General features: G+C 36.6%; 1 protein-coding gene across 9 annotated transcripts in view; it reads left to right on the top strand.

Annotated features, from left to right (window-relative positions):
* The window catches only part of TIAL1 (TIA1 cytotoxic granule associated RNA binding protein like 1), a 30,707-nt gene extending 7,774 nt beyond the window's left edge, over positions 1–22,933 (top strand). Inside the window, exons 3-14 of one of the 9 annotated variants that reach the window (XR_012043742.1) lie at positions 2,990–3,139; positions 3,455–3,509; positions 3,820–3,907; positions 5,811–5,886; positions 9,126–9,234; positions 9,539–9,634; positions 9,720–9,804; positions 10,094–10,217; positions 10,699–10,838; positions 11,811–18,065; positions 18,168–18,262; positions 18,452–22,933. Coding sequence is in view for 3 of the 9 variants with exons in the window: in XM_072869514.1 (XP_072725615.1) it covers positions 2,990–3,139; positions 3,455–3,509; positions 3,820–3,907; positions 5,811–5,886; positions 9,126–9,234; positions 9,539–9,634; positions 9,720–9,804; positions 10,094–10,217; positions 10,699–10,838; positions 11,811–11,928 (1,041 nt within the window). In the remaining 6 variants the exon portion in view is untranslated. Of the gene's footprint in view, positions 1–2,989; positions 3,140–3,454; positions 3,510–3,819; positions 3,908–5,272; positions 5,347–5,810; positions 5,887–9,125; positions 9,235–9,538; positions 9,635–9,719; positions 9,805–10,093; positions 10,218–10,698; positions 10,839–11,810 lie in introns of those variants that run through there. The other 8 variants (XR_012043740.1, XR_012043741.1, XR_012043743.1 and 5 more) reach the window with 8 other exon arrangements.
* Positions 22,934–23,545: the final 612 nt, after the last annotated feature.

The following is a 23,545-nucleotide window of genomic DNA, read 5'->3' as shown; positions in this document are numbered from 1 at the left end:
TCTCAAATAAATGCTTCTTCACTATGGATGAAAAGTAAAAAATCCTTCAAAATAAGTTCTGCTCTTCCTGAGCCTTTTCTGTGCCAGTGCGAATAGCTCTTGTCTGCACCTGTCTGTTCTCAATTTTTTTCTTGAAACAAAGTGACAAAATTTCTGTAGTATTCCAGATAAGGTCTTTTGTACAAAGTGTTGGTAAGTATTAATACTTTCTTCTCTCCGTTGTAAATACTCTGGTATATTTAGGGTTGGTAGCCATTTCTGTGATCTTGTTGACACATCATAGGCAACTTCTCGCTCCCTAATATTTTTCCTTCCTTCTGCATTTATAACTGATAAACTTCGAGCAGGGAGGAACTTCTGCTAGGTTTAATCTTTGGTTCTTCAACTCTGGTTTTCTGTATGCTCTTCCTACTTATTACTACTTCTTATGCTTCATACTAACTTGTAGTTACAGATTTCCTGAGTACAGTCACATTATTTTTTTTGTCAAGATCGTTAATCAAAGTATTAAAAGGCAAGTCTTGCGACCAGACTTCTTTAGGAACACTACTAGTAACTCCTCTGTGGTCGTCTTTTCCTTTCAATGCGACACACTGCTTTTTTGTTTCTTAGCTGCTTATTATCTGCCTGATGCTTGTTTAATCACTCTCATCTTTGTCTGAACTAATAATTTCCCATGTGGCACTTTATTAAAACTTTGGTGCAAATAAGAGCTCTGCCACGTTTTCTATAAGGTTATTGAGGAAAGGTAACTAAACAGAAGGATAACAGAGCACAGTTGTTAGGTTTTTCTCTGAAGAAACAGTTTTGATTGTCGTATAGTCTTCAGAAATAAGATACTGCTGCTCCAGCCTTCAGCTGATTGAGAGATGTTAGCATCAGTTTGAGTTCTTGAGAACCAGATGAGAAATTCCAACAGTCATTTTACCTTGATTTAGTAGGCTTTGTGGTTTTAAGATTTTACATAACCATAGAAATAACAACTGGGACATCTTTATGAAATAAGTAGATAAACAAAAAGCTACTCGCAGCTATATTCAGTCCTACGGAGGTGAACGTACTGGGCTGACCTTAGCACCTGTCACCAAGCAGTCAGCGGGTGCAGGTTGGATTCTAAACTGGAACTGGCCTGCAGCTGCAGTGCTTGTAACTGTCACAGTACCTGTCCATCCTTCTAATCAGTGGGTTGTAGGCTTTTCATAGGCACTGAGTTACATTTAAGTGGTTCTTACCTGTCTGTTTTTATTGCCACCCTCAGTCAAGTTTATACCTGAATGTTTTCCTTTTGTGACACCACCCCCCCCCCCTTTAGCCAGATGTATCAGCTGTTTGCTCACTCTTTTTCATTTGTAGAATATGTGACATGAACATGTCAGGTGTTTAGAGTTTTCAAGTGTTTATTTTGGGGGTATATAATACTCAGAGGGATGGTGTGACTAGCACTTACAGGTTTCTTGAACACCTAAAGATCTGGGCATCTGCAAAAGAGGCTCTTCTCATGTTCAGATAAGTTCTCAGTGCAAAAGAAGACACCCACCCCCCACTCCAATCTAAAAGTAAAATTGCACTTCAGTTGAAGCATAAACTGCACTAAATCTGTTCAAGCCTTAAATGGGTTTCCCAAATCTTGTTTTCATTGCAGCAGGAAAGTAGTATGGGAAGAGGGGTGAATTAAGGCTTGCTGTTTTGGGGCATCTGGGGTGAATGTGCTTTTGGAGCACTTCATGGCTGTTGTGACTTTTTTTTTTAATAATCTCAGGTATATTTTCTCTTGTCTGTTCATTTTGCATCAGAGACCCCTAGTGCTGACAGTGTTTAGAAGGATGACTTCAGACCACTTTATCGTTTTAAGTATATAAAGGCCTTGTGATCAGCTATTAGATCTTAATAGCTTCCCTTCTTCAGGTGAAGACAGAACTATGTTTGAAGATGTACAATCCAGTTTTACGGGGCAGAATTAGGATTTCTTTGTCTGTATAAGCATGCATGAATTTTCAGAAGTTATATAGTAAAACTGGTAAAGGCCTGCTCTTAACTTGTGTTAGAGCTGCGCTCTGTCTGACACTGGGGGAGGTTGATATGCAAGAATACTGATGCCAAAGCAGTTTCTTTATGTGTTAGACCCTTCCCTGTCCATGCAAGAAATAATGTGTTTAGTTTAATATTAGCATTTATCATCTTTTGGTCTATGTACGTGCAGAGTAGTTAATGTAGATATTTTGGTGTAAGGCACTAGTTTTTGTACTCATTACATCTTCTAGGCAGATTAAATCCATTGTTAAAGTTGGCATCCTAATCATCATTTCCACTTGATCAACTTTTCTGAAAACTTACGTTCTTTCCACTTAATACTCTGGTACATTTAATATTTCAGTGAGCTTTGTTTGTCGGTATTTTTAAAGGTGATTCGATAGGCCATCCTACAAAAACAGGTTATACCCAAGCTTTAAGAGTAACAATCAATTGATTAATATCTTTTTCCTTCAGTCAAACTATTTTGAGTCCTTTTAAAGGGATATTTCCCAGTTGCTGGCTATAACATTTTTCACTTGAGACTGAGAATATGCAACTTCTTGGTTGCTGTCTGCTAGTGATTTTCAAGCAAATAAAAGGAAAGACTTCTTAAGTAGGTGGAGAGAGAAAATTGGTGAAAATGTGTCTGGGAAACAAACCTTTCAAGCTTTGAGTATGTATATGAGGCAGAAGACCATTTTTGTTCTTCTCTCCATTCTTCCCCTTTTTTCTCCCCTTCCATCCAGTCTGCAGGTCACTTTTCTGGTAGTTGAATTATTTTTAGTTTAGTAAACTTAAAGTACTGAGCCCTCATACAAAGTAAACTATACTTCAGAAATTGCTAGACCTTTAATAAAAAGTCCATCTTAATTCTTGCATTTAAGTGTAATGTCAAAGGCTATTTCATAAATCTAATGCAAATCATTCTTAAAGTTTCTAGCTATAAGTAATATATTTTCCTGGATTTTCTTCTCAGCAACCCGATAGCAGAAGGGTCAACTCTTCTGTTGGATTTTCTGTTTTGCAGCATACAAGCAATGACCCTTATTGCTTTGTGGAATTTTATGAACACAGAGATGCAGCTGCTGCATTAGCTGCTATGAATGGGAGAAAAATTTTGGGAAAGGTAAGTTGCTTACATTGTAATCTTAGATTTAAGGATTTATAGGTTTGTGTAGAAATATTAATATAACTGTGGGGCATTCATTTTGTTGAAGAATGTTTACCAAGGTTAAATATTGTTAGAATAATATTTTAAAAATACTGATTTTAAAAAAGTAAGTCTTGTTTAGGAAACACATTGTTTGTGATGTTCTGATTATTACAGTGTTTTATATTGAATGATGATTTGTAAACATTGACAGTTGTAACCCACCCTTGAATGAACTTATAAAATGTAAGAGTTTTGTGAATTTATACTAAATCTTATACTTATTTTCAGGAGGTCAAAGTAAACTGGGCAACAACACCAAGTAGCCAGAAAAAAGATACATCCAGTAAGTAAAGTAATGCCACAGCATCACTTCTACACAAATACTTCACAACGTGGTAATAATTTGTCATAAATACATTTAAACATAACTTTTCTCCTTCCCATCTTGTGTTTAATAGAATTTTGCAAACTAATTCTTCTGTTTCTGCTTCACAACTGGGGAAACTGGAGTGGACAGATTAAATTGCTGCTGCTCATCAAATGGAATCCTGGGCGTTCCTGGTTCCCAGTGCTGTGTGCAGAGCATCACTTTCTCAGGAGTTGAAATTTTAGATAGCAGTTAAATATTTGATTAGTAAATTATTTATTTTCAGATCACTTCCATGTGTTCGTTGGGGATTTAAGTCCAGAAATAACAACAGAAGACATCAAGTCAGCATTTGCTCCTTTTGGTAAAATATCGTAAGTATCATACTAAACATTTCCAATATCAGTTAGAAAATATGACAGTGAAAATTTGTTTCTGAGTTGAAATGTTATGTCTTATCTTTTTAGATAATTTTTCTGATGTTAATTTCCTTATGTTGGGTGGGCAGTAAAGAGGGGTTATTGCTTCATCTCAGTATCTATCGTGATTGTAAATACAATAATGTGATTGTGCTCTGGTTTTGCTGAAAGCAATGTGCTTTTAACCTAATTTATATGCTGATGTCTTTCAACTTTTTATTAAAATTTAATTACTGTTCCTAAGTGTGACTTTTTGTTGTTCAGAATGTGTACAGAGTAGTGACTTGACAACTGGTATATGTTGCATCCTCAGTGTATTTTGTATGCATTCATACCATGTTTCGTAGGCAGTATAGAAAACTGGGCAATTAGAATATAATTTTATGAAACAGCTAGTTGAATAACTTGTGAACCTTTTGAAAAAAGCTAATACGAGAATGAAATCTACTTTTTTGGATGATAACAGGGGATTAATTAAGATTATAATATTTAAATGAAAGAATGGTGGATTTACAATATGTGCACATTTCTGCCAGTTAAGAGAATGTTTCTTTAAACTTCTCATGGATAATTCAGGTGATACTAAATCACCTGGTGGTTTAATTGAACATACTTAACATTACAAGAATTCTTGTGAGTGCTAAAGTATGTATGTCCTTAAGAGTACTGCTATAAAAAAAGTCTGTTAATCTATCAGTTTATCTTTATAAAAATCTTTCAAAGTTGCACATGAACGTTTTTGTACTGCTTTACAGGAATATATTTCTAAGAACAAAATTCTTATTTTTCTCTTGTTCTGTACGCATATTTTTAAATGAATCATAAATCTTATTTCTTACCTCTGCTATTTTGTTTACTTTGCTTTTTGTCTCTTAATGTGGTAAGTAGTACTGTTTTAAAAATCAATTTAAAGAGAATAATTCAGGTTTCTGTTTCTCGATCTATATTTATACCTGAGACCTGCAGTTTTTCTAAAGTCCAAGTCACAATTAAAAGTAATAGCATTCTGGTTATTTTGCAGAATTGCTCATAAGAATGGACAGGATCTTGAAGGCTAACTGCAAGGAACTGTGCACACTGGAACTCAGTTGTAGATTTTTTCTCATTTCTATTTATTCTTATTATACATTATTTATATATACATATTTTAGTATTTACATTTTAACATTCTATATTCAGTGCAGTTCTATATTTCCAATCATTTTAACTTACTCACTAAAATTTCTGTGTAAATTTGTTGTTTTCGTACTGGTGTGCTTAGCATTGTTGTTAGTTTTATTCTCCTTTCTTAAATTTCTGAAAATGTCAATTTTTCAAAATTTACAGCTACCCAAACTCCAAAATGATGGTAGAGAATTGACCAAGAAAAATAAAGAAATCTGTTAACAGGCCATGTATGCCTTTTAATTCCTATTTTTTCCTCTTTTTCGATTTTTTAATATTTCATATATTTTGTATCACTAGGCAGAAGACATTTAACTATTTAGAAAATGCATGGTAAATTAGATAGAATTGTTACAGTAATTTATAGAACAGTAAACCTTAGAGGACCCTAGCCAATAGAATATTAGAAAAGGAAACTTTGTTTCTCTTATACTTCAAATTTGAACATTCTAGTTTTAGCCAGTATAGGTTATGTGGATAGGTTGCATGTTTATTACATGTTATTTTTTTTGTCCTACTGCTTTTTTCTAACAGGTAAAGAAGCAATAGGGAGAGTTCAGGAATGACTGTAGTTTTAGGGCTAACTGAATTTATAAGAAAAATTATGCTCACAATACAGTGTGTGTGGTTCCTTTTAGTTTTTATTTTGCAGGTTATTAATATTACCCTCATATAGCTGTGCTTCTTTCCACAGGGATGCACGGGTAGTTAAAGATATGGCAACTGGAAAGTCAAAAGGCTATGGTTTTGTATCTTTTTATAACAAACTGGTGAGTAATCGCAATGTAGTTTTAAAATAATTACCTATTTTGCACTTCTAGTTTTGCCTCTTTGTTTATATATTCACTGTGTATCGGACTTTGCCAAGGCAAATAAATTTGCGTGTATGGGACAACTTTACTTCGGTCAAAAACTTCCGTTATTTATGGTTAAGGGTTGAAACAATTCAGATGACAGCGATGCTATGGGAACATTACAAAAAAAGATTCTTGAATGTTGTGAAAGAAGATTCCTGAACATCGAAATCTTGTTTGGGTGTGTTAGGGTAGTTCAACTTCATCTGCGTAACCATCTCTCCTGCAGTGAGTTGGGTGCCTGGTCCGATCAGTAGTGCTTTGGGTCTCTTAGCGGACGCACCATGCCAGGTCCAGTGCGGTTCCTTATGTAAGGTAGGAGCCCCTGCAAAACGGTGTCCTGGAGCCCTCAGTCCTAAGGAGTGCAGTGCCACGCTACGCAGCAGGGTTTGGTATTTGCCAGGTTTAGGTTTGTGCCAAAGCGCAGTCTTTCTGGGGACCTAATGCAACCAAGTGTGTCATACGCTGAAGTGTGGCTGGATTTCTTTGCTTGAGCTCTGCATCTCAGTAAAGCTCTTGGTTGGTCCTTTGCTTGAGTAGTTAGAACATTTTGACATCTAAGATGGTTCTTTGTATTATTTGCAGCTAAGAGCTGATTCTGTACTTCTAAAGCATTTTGCTTATGCGTATTGTAAAACTTAAGGTTGTTCTTGGTTTTGTGTTGATGGTGTTACATGATGGATAATGTTATGTATGCTTAGGAAAAAATGCTTCCAACAGGTGACTAGTATCCCTTTCTGATAGAGATATTAAAGATGTTATTTGTAGAATTTAAACAATATAGTACTGATAAAAATAGTGCTATGCCCTACTATTTATAGCAGTACAATTGACTCGACAAATAATTCTTGGCAATTTTGAAGTTAAATAAATACTTGACAGTGTAAGAAATTTGTGAAAATTATTTGGAAAATTCAGCTGTATGTGTTTAGAGGTAGGTTGAGGACAACATGGGGAAACTGTGTAAACTGTTTTCCTTAAACATTTTGCATAGGAAAAACACAGTTAAGGATTTTAGGCATATAAGCCTGCTTGTGTGGTCAAAGTCCTACATGTCAAGACTTTTTCTATCTTCTGTAACAGTTATCTGGAGCTGAATCTTAATCAGAAGAAAAAGTTGGAATTTCTTTTTCTTCAGATTTGCAGATGCCATAAGATCCTACAACTGAATGCCTTGATTTAGCGTATTTTTCCACTTACACTTTATTTTGTGTTACAGCTGAAATAGACAAGAGGAATAGATGTCTTATTTCCTTGTACCCCTCTTCCCTTATCATACAGTTGTGTTTGGTTTCTGTGACTGTAGGGGAAATGTTATAACAGTCATATGGAATGCAAGTTATTGGATTCTTTTAAGACTGAGCCATAAAAAATCCAATTTCAAATCTGTATTCATTCTGCAAAATTAACGGGTGAATTCTAAATGTGATACTAAAAAGTACTTCTAAAATTTATGTCCTGATTGCTGTTCATTCAAACAGCAGCTGCACCTATAAGGTTATGGCACAACCATCCTGAGCTGGTAGTTTAAGGCCTATTTTTCAGAATTTATTGTCATCCTGATAGATTTGGGAAGTGAGGATATGTTCCCAGACTTCAGATACTCCAGCCTGTGGTCTTAATGCATAGTGTAGTTATGAGAACATTAAACTACATTGAACTGGAACAGTTACGGCATGGGCTCTGTTCCATTTTTGTCATAGCTATGATCTGCAAGAGTGGCAGCAAGATTCATTAGAGCTAGTTTCCTTTCCTAGCCAGTTTGTAACTTATTCATTATGTTTGGGGAGTGAGGGTGCTTGAATAAGTTTTTTGTTGTCTGGTGTTTTGTTTGTCTGTTCCCTCCCCCACCCACCCAAATACAAAAATTTCTTTTTTGTATTTATGTATTGTCTTCAAAATGAGCACTCTGTGTAATTATAACTTAGGAGGATCAAGATCCAAGTGATTTGAGTTTGAGATGAGTCTGTTATAGCTGGAAGCCTTGAGTGTGAGGCAGGACAATGCTAGCCCCTCACCTTTAACTTGTCCATATGTTCTCTTTCTCTTGTGCTTGGCATTTTCTTTCTCAAGCTTTGTGCCCTTGGAAAAGCATTTCAAACATATATGCTATGTGCTCTGCCTCTCTTCTTTCAAAATGGTTGGGGGAAAAATTGCTTCGTGCAAGTGTTAGCAAACTTACCCCTTGCTCACTAGATGTTTCTACTTACAGTGTGAACTTAAAGATTGTCTTCTAACTCATGCTCAAGATAAGAAGTTAAGCCATGTGGGCCATGGACTCTCTTGTGTGTGTGTTCATACAATGACTTTAATATTTAGAGAACTTACAAAGCAGTCTGTGCTCAGACATAAATTGCATGCCTCCAGAGGGCAGAAGAGAGGATGGGACAGGGGATGTGCAAATCATAAATAAAACAAAACTTACATGCTCAATCTATTTGTATCTCAGCATTATAGTTTTAGTAACTACCATTCAGCCTTCCCAGAACTTACGATTTTTCTACCTAAACTTGGCCTGTTATGTTGAGTGCATATTAAGATTCTGAAAAAACACCTTCAGATCTTACATATACAGTGTCTTTTGCAAACAGGTACTGCATGGTATAACCGTTACTTGGGTTACATCTGAGAAACTTTTCAGTGAGGGATTTTGATGAGTAAAAAGTCTTTCCTGACTTTTCATCTGTTACTCTTAAATACACTTTTGTGTATTGTATTTTTAATACAGTCAATTGGCAAAATAATTTTATTTTTTTATACATAATTAAAATGATAGTTGTTTTATTTCAGTAATTGCTTCTGGCATCTGTATGACCTTTGTACTTTTTTGGGGCAGCATTCAAATATTCTAATACAGATGTTTGTTGTGTAAAGGTAGTATATGTATGATTGTAGTTATCTTCTAACCTGTGTGTAGAAAATGGGGGTGGGAGGAAGGTTTTACCAAATCACTTGTGAGGGCCTTCTCTGTAACCTGTTGGCTTCATGTTCTTCATTCTTGGCTGCTTGCTGTGGTCGTTCAGAATTTCATATACTTTTTAGTACTGTTAATGGTTTTGTCAACAGAATTAACTGACAGCCAAGTCTTTCTTGGAAGTAGACTTGTACATGTTTCTTGTTTGGATGTGTTATAATCTTTATTTTAATCTCTTTAGGATGCAGAAAATGCTATTGTACACATGGGAGGCCAGTGGTTGGGAGGCCGTCAGATCAGAACTAACTGGGCAACACGGAAACCGCCAGCCCCCAAAAGTACACAAGAAAGTAAGACCTTCGTGTAATGCTACGTTGTGTTTGCTCTCTTGCATGGCACTGTTCAATGGAGGAATAAAACCTAATGTCACCAAAATCATGTCACTTAATTACATATCTAGCCTGACTTCCAGATCTTAAAGAATAGATTTTTTTTTGGTATATTATATCAACATAGTGGTGGCACTACTGGTCTGTCATAAAATAGTGGATGTGTATATTCAATGTATAATTCATACTTGTGTACAAGGTAGGTATCTGGGACTTTGCAGTTACTGTTAGCTTACTGCTTAAAAACAGCCTTCTCTCTTTATAGATAATACAAAACAATTGAGATTTGAAGATGTAGTAAATCAGTCAAGTCCAAAAAATTGTACTGTGTACTGTGGAGGAATTGCCTCTGGGCTAACAGGTATGATTTGGTTTTTTTGCTTTTTTATTATTGAAGCTTTTTGGACACCAAGATGGTTACTGATTCAAAACATTATATGTTGTAGATCAACTTATGAGACAGACTTTTTCACCGTTTGGACAGATTATGGAAATAAGGGTGTTTCCAGAAAAAGGTTACTCATTTGTCAGGTATGGAGAGAGAAAAATAAAATCTGTGATTTTGTTCATGTAGTAATGTTTCATCTTTCTGTAATTTCACTTGATTGAACTTCTGCTGATACATTAAAAGCTGTCACCATATGTTCATAGAAAAATTTGGAACTTTTAAAAGTGGCCACCAATCTTTTTACCTGAGAAGATGAATATCTGTGAATGCAGGTCTTTTTCTCTGGATTTCCTGTATGTATGGAGTCACTTTTTTAACAATCAGGTGAAAGTGCTATAAAGCATAACATTGGTTTGTTTTTGCATTCTTTAGGTTTTCAACCCATGAAAGTGCAGCACATGCTATTGTTTCAGTTAATGGAACCACAATTGAAGGACATGTCGTTAAATGTTATTGGGGTAAAGAATCCCCTGATATGACTAAAAACTTCCAACAGGTAACGGCACTTTAACCTTTTAATTGTATCACAAAAGCAATTGTGTATATACCTGTAATGCCTTCCCAGTTATAATAGCTAAATTCTGTGGTAGCGTTCTTATGAAATTCCATATTCTGTCTCAGTTATGTTCCAGTTGTTCATCAAATTGGGATAGTGATTTTGATGGAATATCTGTTACTGTCTTCAGGATATGGTTCAAGATAGGGAGAAACTTTGAGGTAATTCTGATTCTTGCTAGTCCACTTACTGCAGACTAGGTGACTATCCAACCAAATATTTTTTGATATTTCAAATACACACAAACACCTCTTTCAGTACAAGGATCTAATTAATTCATAGTGATGTCTTATTTTTCTGATCTCATTATTGCTCGTTTTAGCCCTGTGATTGATATAGCCAAAAATTTTGCCTTTAGCAGCACAAAAGGAACATAATCCATCTCTAGAACCTGAAGTACTATGAATTATTTTCTCCTTAGGTGGATTACAGTCAGTGGGGGCAATGGAGCCAAGTATATGGAAATCCACAACAGTACGGGCAATATATGGCTAACGGGTGGCAAGTACCATCATATGGAATGTATGGCCAAGCATGGAATCAACAGGGTTTTGGAGTAGAGTGAGTAATTGTACTTAATTTTTTAGAATATTCCAAGAATGTTAAATCTGAGTTTCAGGCTCATTTGGTTCAAGGATTGCACAAGGTTTCAAGCCTTAGGTGGACTCCTACGTGCTTAAAGCTTATGTTTAATGATTGCCATGGACCAAATAATGGGGTGAGTCACTCTGACTTGTACTCGATCGCACATTTTATGTGTATGGGTGTTTTGAGACTCAAGGCACAAAGACTTCTTATGTGGTAGAGTTTCAGATGGTGGTCTTGTCTGATACCTAAAAATTTTCTGGATTCTGACTTGAAGTGGTGAGTACTGGAGAGTCTGAACCAGGGAGTCCAGGTGTCTACGTAAAAGGGTTCATAACCCTGGAAAGAAGAAACTACATACTGACATTTTAACTTGTGCAGTTTCAGAATTTGGGTGGGCTTTTAATACTTGATCTCTTGAAGACTGAAGTCTTCACAACAACTTTCTGATTTAACATACTTTTAAAAGTAACTTCTTTGCTTATGTAATTCTTCATTATCTCTTGCCAATTAAACATTTTAAGCCCTGATAAACCTATCGCTGGTATTCATGCCATTGAGGCGTTGGGAAATTTTTGCATTTCTGCATCACTGATGTTGACTTACAGCCACCTGCGTATGTACATGCCTTTGGAGGCGGTTGTCCTATGCAACTAGTACCCAAGGTTTGTGGGGCTTTTTTCTTTGTTCTTAAAAAGCTTATGATATTTTTCAAGAATCACATGTTGTAGCACTTGACCTGAATTACTCATTAAAGAGGAGACGAAATTGTTCTATTTTGGTATGAATAGTAGTGTAGGAAGTATGTTGGAAGTATGTTTTTATGTTCCTTTTTTTTAGTCTGTTGTCTTGTAAATAACTTGACTAGCTTGCATGATTGTTCCCCCCCTCTCCCCCCCCCCCCCCCCCCCCCCCTTCCTTTTTTTAACCATCCTGTTTCTTTTTAAGCCAATCTCCATCTGCTGCCTGGATGGGTGGATTTGGTGCTCAACCTGCCCAGGGACAAGGTGCTCCTGTAATACCTAACCAAGCTGGATATGGTATGGCAAGCTACCAAACACAGTGAGCTGGGACTCTGTTTAAAAGTGTGTATTTCATGATAGGCTGCAGTTTCCAGTGACATTCTGAAGACTGGAATGTAGACAATGAAAAAAGAAAATATTTATTTTAAAAATGGAAATGTTTGGAACCTTTAGCACAGCTTTGCTTTGGTGAAGGACACAAATGTCTTCTAGTTCTGCCTTTTTAAGTTTTTGTTCATGATGGATATGAACATGTTTTTCTTTGTGTATAAAAATGAAAAATAAAGTCAATAAAGACAATTCTGACTACAAATTTTGATATAGTAGGAGAAATGGCTAATGAATTTGATCTTTAGGTTACCATTCCATTTTTTTGTTCTGTCTTCAGTGTTTTATATCACTGTGCTTTTTAAGAGAAATGACGTTGAAAAACAGCAAGTTGCTTTTAGTTGAACACACATCCTGAAATAAACTGTGGACCAATCATTACAACCTGCTAGACAGTATTGATTTTTCAAGAAACCTATGGGCATAGCTCAGAAAGTATATGTAGGTCTTGGAATAATTTTTTAAAAAAATATTTAATTTTTCTACATGCTTAAAGAAAACAGTCTGATACAAAGAATAGTTCCGTCTAAAATGAAAAACAGTACTGTCTGAGTAATTTCACGTAACTTTTACTGTCCACATTCAGGCACACATTAAAACTTTTCGGAGCTGGTTTGCTTCTTAAGACTATAGTAATTAGCATTTAATTTTGAGAAGTAAAAACGTTTTTGCAAGTATGTTGTTTGTATTCAAATCAGACGGTCATACTTGTGCTTTTACATAAAGTTTGAAGTCTACACATTGTAAATATTTCATAATTACAGTGTTTCAAAAGCATGCTCAAACATAGAAGTAGCAATGTAATTATTCAAAGTAATACTTAATATACTCTACTGCTTTAAATGCAGTAGATTGACAAGAATGTGCAAGACTGACATTTCCAAAGTTGGCTATTATGTAAAGTTACATAAAGAACTATAACAAAGAGCCTTAATTTTAATTTCATAAATCTTTAATGCATCACCTTTTTGTCATTAGAAATACGAATTTTTTGCTTTACGTTATTTGGTATGTAAATACCTTGGTTAACAACCTTGTAAACCTATTTCAAGGTTATTATAAGTTGTATAGTATCTTGAGTGTTTTGAAAAATCTTGATGTTTTTTAAGTCTAGAACTATTTTGCCCAAGAATTTTTTAACAAGATTGTTAAAAACATCTTATTTTAGAGAATATTCAATGTGCCATTTGGTAAATGGAGATGCAGTTGAAACAGTACACTGAGTTGTGACTTATTTTTAATTAAAGTTTTTGTCTTTATGGGTGGTTTGCATGTGATGAACCTGTACAGAGGCTGGGTTGTTTGTGTACTGAGTGTGTAAATGGATAAATCATGAAGATGTTTAAATGGTATACTTGGGTTATTTCTGAATTATTTTATGGATACATTGATATAAACTGCCTCAATAAATTTGAAGTTGAAAATGAATGTAAGTTAGATATAAGTACTGTGTCTTACCTGTGACAGCTAGGGGGTGCAAATGTTTCAGCTGTATACTGAAATACACTGAGGCAGGCACAATTAAAAAAAATGTAGGATTTGCAGTGGTAGTTTGGTGCAGCAAACTTGCATTTTAAAAGAAATGGAATGTTTGATTTTCGAGATGATAGTTCTAAATGAGTGTCTGAGAAGCTGCGTATTTTATCTTTTCTGTTTCTTACCATGCAGCTGTTGCAAGATAGGATAGATTTTGAAGTGGAAACTTGCAGTTTTGTTAAACCCAGCCAGGTTGTGCAAATAACTACACTTAATGCTGTAGCAAATCACATGAGGTTTTTTTCCTCCTCTTCTACTTGATATGCTAAATAGTACCGTGACTTTTAGATCAGGTTGAAAGTGAGATATCCTGGAAGAGCAGTTTAGTCAGGTGGCTCAACTGTACCCAGAGGTACTTGTAACTCTGGGCATCTAGTGCATGCAATAATGACTGAAGTTAGTGTGGAACCATAAGTGCTTGTGATGACAGAATTGGCCCTTTATCTCTGTTTCTCCTTTATGGTATATGTAGTGTTTTTCCGCTCAAGTTAGGAATCTTGTCTACAGGACTTTTGTTTTTCTATAAATTTTGTATATATGTGTATATCTACGCGAGGATCGGCCTATACATTGTAGTTTGGAAAAAAGATCACAAGTAAGTCTGCATTTTTGTTACACTTATCTGGTTTAAAAAAAAAATCGTGAGTCAGTCGATACATGAATTGCAAGTTACTTTAGGATTTCTGAGACTTCACTTGAAATCTGGGGTTTCTACATAATTCTAGGTGTTTGACATATGATTATGTTCTGGATGCATGCCGGTATGTGAGCAGTATGTTCTTTAGGCGCTACTGAAGATTTAGATGATGCAAGTACACTGCCACATAAATGCCCATATAAATGGGTGTGAAATTAAGGCAGTGATCTTTCAGGTCTCAATGTGTAGATCACCTTAAATCTGATTATTTAATATGCCTGCTGTAGAGCTGGGCCATACCTGACCTGTATTTCAGGATGAAAGATAGGATATACTTTCTCATTTAAGTCTTTTGTCATTGATTTTTATACAGCTTTTCTTTAATGCTGATAATTTCTTCGCAGACTGCTCAAGATATGGGAGTCTCCAGTGTCCTTTAATGTTTCTATAGCACTGCGAGGAAGAGTTGTAATTTGGATTGCGTTCTACTCAGTAGCATTCGTAAATGCATCACTGACAGTTTTTTGGCACCAAAGAGCCTCTTGCACCATACTGCTTTTATGAGTGACTGTTACACTGTTGTAATTTCTCTAACTACAGAAATCAACCACTACCTAACCCCTTGCCACTAGGATTTGGATTTCAAAAAGTATTGATTTATCATGGCTTAAGTTGATGCGTGCAACCTGAAGCAAGGTTGTAATCTGCATTTGCAGAAAATGTTCAATAAAAGTGAAACATGATAAAGGGCTTATCCTGTATTGTCATCTGTCAAAACATTGTCCCTCTTTGCTGTAAAACTCACAACAGACATACAAGGCTGAACTTGTGAACTATGCACTTGCAATCATGTAAAAGATGTTTTATTTAAAATTTTTCATACAAAACCATTTTGTATATTGCAGAGTTGCAGTAGTAAGGCTGTAAATCTAAGGTTACATGTAGCTTTTCATCAGTCCTGCCTCCTTGTGTATATTTGTTAACAGTTTTCAGACATACTCTTCCTGCAGAACCTTCTTCCTTCCTAAGATAACTTTGTGAGACAGCTATTCACTGTATCAGAACCATTTCCCATTTCCTTCATTTCACTCCCCAAAAAAGTCTCACAGTGAATAAGGCTTAGTTTTGCAGAAAATTAGTGATTAGTTTTTCTTATCTTTGTACACAAGGAAGCAGACTTTAACCTGTATGGACATGGTTAGTGTCTGATACTTCTTACTTATCTGACTGTTTTTGAACAAGGGCACAAGTCTTTGTTTTAATCACGTGGAACTGTTTCCTGGTCAGCAATAAAAGATTTTGTTGCACTGTTCTTACGTTGCAAGATACAGGCAATCTTTTATTCAGTATACTTCAAAAAAATGGATGGGGTTTGTAAAGAACTGCCTTGTTCCAAATTGAATCTTCATATATAGATACAGTTTGGGATCTGGATTGCTGCTGTAATATCAAAAGGAAGTTGTTCTTTTGAAACCGAGTGAGAATTTATTTGTTCTGATCATATGTGGTGCCTGTTCAACATTGGCAGATTTAAGGGTTTCACTATGTAATAATGTTCATAAAAAGGCAACTGCAAGGCAATAGCTGCTGGGAAGGTCTTTGTCGTGTTTCATTTTGGCTAACTTTCGTGAATCCAGTTGATTGTTTTAAAAGAAATAGAGATATTTGTGTTTTTCAGTATCACACGGATAAAGTTGTGCCGTCCCCGTCCCCCCCCGCCCTTTACCATCACTTCAAATCAAAGAAGATGCTGAAATGCTTACTGAGTGTTTTACTTTAAAAAGAAACAGGACGTTATGTTGATGAGTGAACACTGATTCTGTCATCTTTCTGGGGATGTCTGCTGATCTAGATCATGGATGTGAATGACATACGTGCTCTGCTTACTGACATTTAAAGGGTAATGACTCAAAGTTAATTTGACATCAGTAATGATTATTTGAATACAAGTTATTCTTGCTGAAATACACGGCTACTCATGCTTTGATTTTAAGCTGATCGGAGTCTTCTTGGTTATTAAAGTATTGCTGATATGCTGTGGGAAGAAACATTGCTTTACCTTGTATCTTAGTATTCAAGCTGTCAATAAGACATCAGAGTTGCATAGACGGTATTTTTTCTGTTTGGAAGAAAAACACTTAATGGAGTTGTGTCAGGGAATTCAGTGTAAGCTGACTTTTCTGTAGTGATGGGTGATAGCATTTGAATATTTCCCTTTGAAAACAAGGGATCAGTCGCTGTTCTTTGCATGAACCCAGGTTCTCACTGATTCCGGATACTTGGCAGCTATCTTTACCAGCCGCTTGCAGGGGAGGGAGGAGGAGGAAAGGGAAAAATGGTGAGACTAGGTGGTATGCATGCCAGGCTAGTGTGCATGATGCAGCAGCATCAGTACCAAGACTTATTGTCAAACATTTAAAATCATGACAAGCTTACACAGATACCGTGGCAGTATCCAAAGGATTGTGACCATTAAGACACAAACTTGCTTTATTTCCTTGCTTAAAAGAATGTTGCTTTAAAATTACAAAAATAGAAAACACAACCTTTGGCTTTTTTTTTTTTGGTTCCTGAGAAAATAGATGCACATTAAACAGCCAAGCTAGAATACCTAAGTTGACTAAACAAAAAAAGAACACTTAAAGGAGCAAATTGCCTAAAGCATCTGAATTTGTAGACCGTTGCTTAATTTAGACCTCTTAGCTTGGCATTCTGTTGTTTGCCTATATTGACCTTTTTCTTTGTATAATTGAAGTAGTTTGAGATATGCACAGCTGCTTGTTGAATGTCTTCCCATTCCTGAAATGTTTAATTTCTGGAGCAGAGGTGGGTAGGAATTGGGTAAGAATCACAAGTCTACCACATGAAACACTGAATAATGCTTACATTTCCTGGATGGAAATTGACTTACTAGAGCCAACTCTGTAGAAGTTTAAATATCACAGGTGATTATGAAAAGCTGCTGTCCTCCATTTGAGTAGCTAGACCTTAATAAATGGAGAATTATTATTGGGGTGCTGTTCCATGAAAAATGCTCTTTGTGGTTTCTTTGGTCCTTTCAATGAAGCAGATCTTTTTCGTTCCACAGATGATTTGTTTCCTTTAATGTTGGGTTATCAAGCATGATGGGAAAGACCAATTGATACAATTTATTGCTTGGTTCAAATCTTCCAACTCAGGTACTGACTGTGAGGAAAATAACCCTCTTGGTTATTAAAAGGACCATTTAATTTTGCAATATACCTTTGTAGAACCATTTCTACTTGTAGAACCATTTTTACTTGCATCTGAAAGCACAAGGAGGCTACCCGAATACTGCTTAGACCGTAAAGATGGATCAACCTCTTGGAGCTGCCGTTACATGCTACAGCTACCGTACCGGATCACTGTTTGTACAGTCAAATGCTGGAAACATTTATGCCTTGCTGCTTGCTTTGTTTTAAGTGCAACGCTTGTGTTCTGTAGAGAATAAATCTGTCCTGTATTTTTGCAAATATTCAGAGAAGGCTGAGGTCCAACATTATTTTCTGAACTCTTGCTTAGTATGAATTAGAGCTTCTTTCATTTACAGGTATATGCTGTGGTTTTGTAGGAGAAATTGCTATTGTATTTGTGACTAGTTATCTAAACACGTGGCTAATTTCGTATAACAAGACCTTGTTCTAGAAGTGTAACAGCTGTTCATGTGTATTGCTAATATATTTTGAAATGGTCAATACCTGGGGTCAGAGGACCAACGTATATTGCTGAATATATGTTGCATTTTGAAGAAGATTTAAGGTGATGCTGTGTTCATGTTGACTTCTGAGAGCATTCCTTCCAGCATCTTTTTGCTTCATGGCCTTTTAGGAAACAATATAGAACCTGTCCTCCAAGATGTATACATGGAAATTTGGCAAGGTATGCTTTAAATACATTTTACAAGGTCACAGCATCTAGCAACAAGAGTCTGACAAGCTGCATAGCTTAGAAAACTGATGTTTCATTGAAATGTTTCTACAGCAAAATCTTACTGGAAAGTATTGCCGCAGTCTTTTCTGTCTGTATGACTTCTAAATAAAAGGAAGGCAAGATGCAGTCTCATTAGAAGTATCCAGGTATGTCCAAATCTTAGTTTACCGAGACTGTAGAAACAGGCATTCCTTCATAACTATTTTTATTGCAGAAAATACATATGGATACTTAAATTGTGGGTTATGATTCAGTTATAAGGCTGTGTATATATCTCAATTCTCGTACCCTGTCTATTTTGCTGTGTTTCTCACTTTAATTATGTATGTTTCTAGTCAACAGAGTTGTACTTGCTTTTCATTCACAAGGAGCCAATCTGTTGCATTTGCATCTGGTTCTTAGTAGAAACACACGCTGACCTCAGGTATAATTTTTAGTGTTCACCTGTGTTCCAGAAATCTTTTGATTTCTGTACTCTTATGCATGTTTTAGTATGTACAGATGGATGTTGAAAGCATGTGTTAAGTACCTTTTTTGGGTTTTGGTATCTTCAGGTTAGTACCAGACTGGACATAATTCACAAAAACTTGAGATTTCTTTACTGTGCCCCCCCATCAGTCCTAACTACACATAGTCCAGAGGGGCTTAGAATGCCTTTTTTTTTTAAGGTTTTGGTGATGATTTCTTAATTCATTTCTAGTTGAATATATGAATATTGTTTTACCAAGTCAAGCTTTTTATTGTGCTAAAATCAGTTATTGAAAACCATATTTCTTCATCTCAAGTTTCAATTCATGGTGCTACTTTGTTTTCTGAAAGCTGTTTTTAAATCCTGGAGGTACCCTGGAGGGTAAAAAAAAAAAAAAAAGACAACATTTGCCGGGTTTTTTTGCAATTTAAAGGCACTATAAAAGGAAAATCAAATTCCTTCACCTGAATTCTTTCTTCTTTATAGAACAAAGTTGAAGAAACTCGAGAAGTAAGATTAGTTTATCAGTAAGGTTTTTATGAAACTTAAATATGCATTTACTACTAACCTAATGAAGCATTTTTACTTCTTCATTGTGAGATGCAAAGAAGAACGTAAAACTATTTTAAAAAAATTCACCCACTTAAATTGCAAGCTTTGAAACACTTAGTCTTGTTTTTTTCTCGGTGCAATTTATGAAGAGGTCTAGGTATAACTAATATAAGGGAGGAGCACTACTGGAATTACTTAGTCTGTAACTTGGTTTCTGCATGTTTAAATGTCGCTGCTAGAGTTTTGCAGTCTGTATTTTGGCATGCATAAAGCTGCTGGAGTTGGAGGTATTGAGGAATGTTCCACAAGATTAGGGATAAAAGTTGACCCTGTGAACCTCCTTACCCTAGAAAGTATTACAAAGGAGTGAGTCAGAGCTTTCTCTGAGTTCAAAGTGAGGGGTGCTGGACAAATTCCCCTGATTTATTTAGGCAAGCCTGAAATAGAATACAGTTTTCTACCAGAATTCTCTTCAAAGCTCTTTTTATGCTGTGTACCTTACAAGAAGGGTATGTTTATGTTTTCTCTGATTAATTTAAAAGATTAAAACCATGTTTTATTATCTGCTCTTTCACTCTGGTATTTGTGAATCTTCAGATAGTAAATGCATTTAGCTAAGACTTACAAAACTTGATTTGAAACTAAAAATGGCTTGCTGGTTTAAGGTTAATATAACTAAAAAGTGACTCTTGACTTTGAACTGAAAAAGAAAAACCAGATCCTAACTATCACATCACGTTGCTTTCTCCAAAAGGTAGTTCGCTTAACCACACTCTAGTGTATTCTAGCAGTGAGCCTGTGACTGATTTCTGTGTGTTTAAACTGAAAACATAGGAGCTGAAATATTTAGATTAAAAAAAAAAAATCTGAGTCCCTCTAGGTTCATGATACTCTGTGTGCATTTCAGCATTGGCTGATATGGAAGGAAAAACTTTAAAGCCGTGTGTGCCAACCCATGTGAACACCAAGATGAATGTTCATGAAGTGGGAAACCAGGTTTTATGTATGGAACCTATGATACTCTGAACAGGCTACGATTTTTATGCATGTATTCTCATGGATTAAAATGCCTCGTGTTTTCTGTCCAGAATACAGTTTGCAGTGTGGCATCCAGCCTTATTTTCTACTGTTACCTTGTAATATCATATGAGGCTAGGTTTGGCCATCTATAGAATGTATATTAAGATTACTTTCTGTTTAAATTCATGTGAAAACATATCTGGGCAAAATGCTGAACTGTTGGGCAAAATGCTGAACTGTTAGCCATAGTCAAAAAGTCCTTTGAAAGTTATAAAATTATAGTAATGTTTGGTTTGGCTTTCTGAATCTCTTACAGAAGTGAGGATGATGTGGTTAGTCCTTGGGTTTAAGTGAGAATTTTTGTAGGAATCATTACAGTCAAAAGCATGCTCATTTGCTTTAGAGATTTTTGAGGAAAATTAAACATCTTGTCCTCTGTCTTTTCAGCTCTTAAAACCTCATTGCCAATTACAAGCCAAGATTGTTAGAAGGGGGGAAAAAAATTCTCGCAAGGATGCTCTGGCTTCGGTAGTACAGGCAGGAAACTTCCAGTAGAAATCCTGGTGCGTGGGCTTTTGAATCACACCAGTCTAGTCGAACTTCTCATGTGAGCTCTGTTTTTTTCGTAGTGTCTGTTCTACCACATGGCCTGGCAAAGAAAATGGTGCTGGGGACAGTAGTGTTGTAAGCCTTGTACTAACTTGAGGGAGCCAGAAGACGTTTCCAGGTGGGACAGGAATCTGACTGGGCAGCTGGAGAACATGCTGAATCAGCAGCTCCTACCGCTGCAGCTCTGGTAGGAGTTGGGGCTGTTTCTGGGTAACTGAAGGAAACTTGGCAGCAGAAACACTATTTACAGGTGTGAGTGTCACCTCCAGAACAGGTGGCTGCAGTATAATGTAAACCAAGGTCTGTGAATCTGGGCTTTAATGTATATAGTAACACCTATGCAGTGCCATGTTCTTGGAGTGCTTTAGAAATGTGCAGTATAACTGGAAAATAAACTTTACAAGTGTAAAATTGGATTCTGAAGGGGTTTTTTGTATAGCAGATGGGAGTTTCCTACTTTGAAGGCCTTTCCTCATTGTTAACATTTCAGATTTTAAGTTCTTACAGTCATGGAAATAAGTACCTTTACTGAAATCAGTTGCGTTATGTTGGTGTAAATGAAATCAGGGCTTTAAATCATGAGTCAGGTTTCTCATAGTCTGTTGATTAGTTTTGAGTCTGTCAACTGCAATTTGGCTGCACATTTTAGGAATTTTCTGTGATGTTATTCATACCTTATAGTTCAGTATGTTCCAGAATAGATTTTTGCAATGGCAACAGCTAAGCACAACTGCTTCCATTTCTTTTCAAAACCAGCTATTTAAATTTAAGTCCACCAATTACTCATCAGGATACAAGTAAAATTTTAAAATAGAATTGTTAATATCTTTGCCTGAAATCACAGATTTATCAAGTGTGTTTCAAGTGTGTTTCTGCCTTTTTGGGTGTCTTGCACATTCTCATTTTCTCTTCCTCCCTCGTTCCTACCAATGTCAATGCAAAATTTGCTGAACTTTATCTGAATTGTTAAACCTGCCCTCATTTAGGATAACGAGCAGCCCAAGGTTTGCTGCCACACAATATGCTAACAAGTCATGTATGTACAGAATGGAGCAGGAGATACAAGGCTCACGAAAGCTCTTACGTTCAGTTTTAAGTGAACTTTACTATTTGAACATTACTGAGTAGTGCTGAATATAAAATGTAATCAGATGGTATGATTTCATTCACTAAATGTATATAAATTTCAGTACATTTCACTTTAGATGTAAGTGCAATGTATTGGTAAGTACACAGAGTGCATCTTCTGCTGTATAGTACCTGGCATGGCCTGCTGTCTGGGGAACGTGTTTGACAGCCAAAGGTTATCACACAAACTTGTGGGTTATGTTAGCTTAATTTTGCAGGGAAGCTTTACCCTGTGAAATTAAGGAAAAGCTGGTAAGAGAGTTGTGATGCAAGGTCTAAAAATCAATGTAAGAATATATAGATTGGGCATGTGGACACTGGCACAGTATGAATTAAGTTGTAATTAAAGTTGCATGTGGCTATATACAGGTATTGCAGCTTATTTGTGGAAAAAGACAAAAAAATCCCTGCCAAATGAACCACACCTGAATATCTCCACCAAATTCACCTGGAAGGAAAATTCCCTCATGTCATTATGTCTAATGAAGCACTGAGTCTTAAACATGAGAGCAGAACACATGGAACAGGCGTCAGGAACAGCGACCCTGACAGAGCAGGCACTGGTGTGCCCACCTCGGGGGACTGTTTCTGCAGGAGTGGCCCAAATGCTAATGTTTTCAAGGAAAAGGGGGGAAAACAAGAATCTTGGAAGCAACGTTTTGTATCAAGGGGAGGAGAGGAACGGAAAATGTCCTGGCTTCTACAGGTAAATCGGTGGCAGACCTGAAGGTCAGGTTTAGCAGCATATGAATGGAGTGCACATGGACAGCTGGGCTCCGTGGGGCTTCTTGGAGATAGCAGCACAGGAACGTGCACCATGGGCACAATCTTTGGTCTCCAAGCATTCTTGTATTTCTTATGTACTCCCATCTCCAAATCCATGAAGTGAAGTCTTAAAACTACTCCAGTAACCTGTCGTCAGTATGTTAGTTTGAAGATTATGTAGTTATCCTAGGCGTACTAGTTCTTAACATTTAAAATCGAAACCTTTGGGCTTTGTGACCTGATTCTTAAAGAAAAATAAAATCGGGTGGTAATCTCTACTGCTTCAGTGTAAATGTACTGCCTTGGAATACCTGCCATTAATGGATGTGACTGAAAAATCTTTTGGAGCGCATGTCCAAGCTGTCTTCTCCCAAAACTGACACCGGGTACTTTCCTTTCACTTGTGCCTGTCCAGGTGCCTTACCTCTCCCGGCTGTGCCCCCGAGCACTGCTGCTGGCGTGCTTCATCCCCCTGCTCCTCTGATGCTTGCACAGAAATGCCAGCTGTGGTCCAAATACCGTCGTGCCTGTCTCACACGTCTGCTTGGAAATGCCACGTGCAGCTGTTGAGCACTTCCCTCAGCAGCGTAGCAAACTTTTTTTTTCTAATCCACACCAAGAGCCAAGAAATCTTTACCAGCTAACACAGCTTTTGGCCCTGGTACTGAAGGCAGAAGTCCAGGGGCGCATAGGCCAAATCACTTCAGCTGGAAGGTATTGTGCTGTTGTTTATTTTGGAAGCACAGATGCAGTTTATTCTTGTGTTGAGCGTTCTGGTGTCACCAATTCCCAGGAATGAAATCTTGGCCTTGTGCATGTAAGTGGAAAATATCCATACGTTTCAGTGAGAGGGGGAGACCATCCAAGTTCCCTCTGTGAACAGAGC

Source organism: Ciconia boyciana, chromosome 8 (assembly GCF_034638445.1).
Source record: "Ciconia boyciana chromosome 8, ASM3463844v1, whole genome shotgun sequence".
NCBI classification, from domain to species: domain Eukaryota; kingdom Metazoa; phylum Chordata; class Aves; order Ciconiiformes; family Ciconiidae; genus Ciconia; species Ciconia boyciana.
Note: the sequence above shows the minus strand (reverse complement) of the source record. Positions and strands in the feature narration are given on the sequence as shown.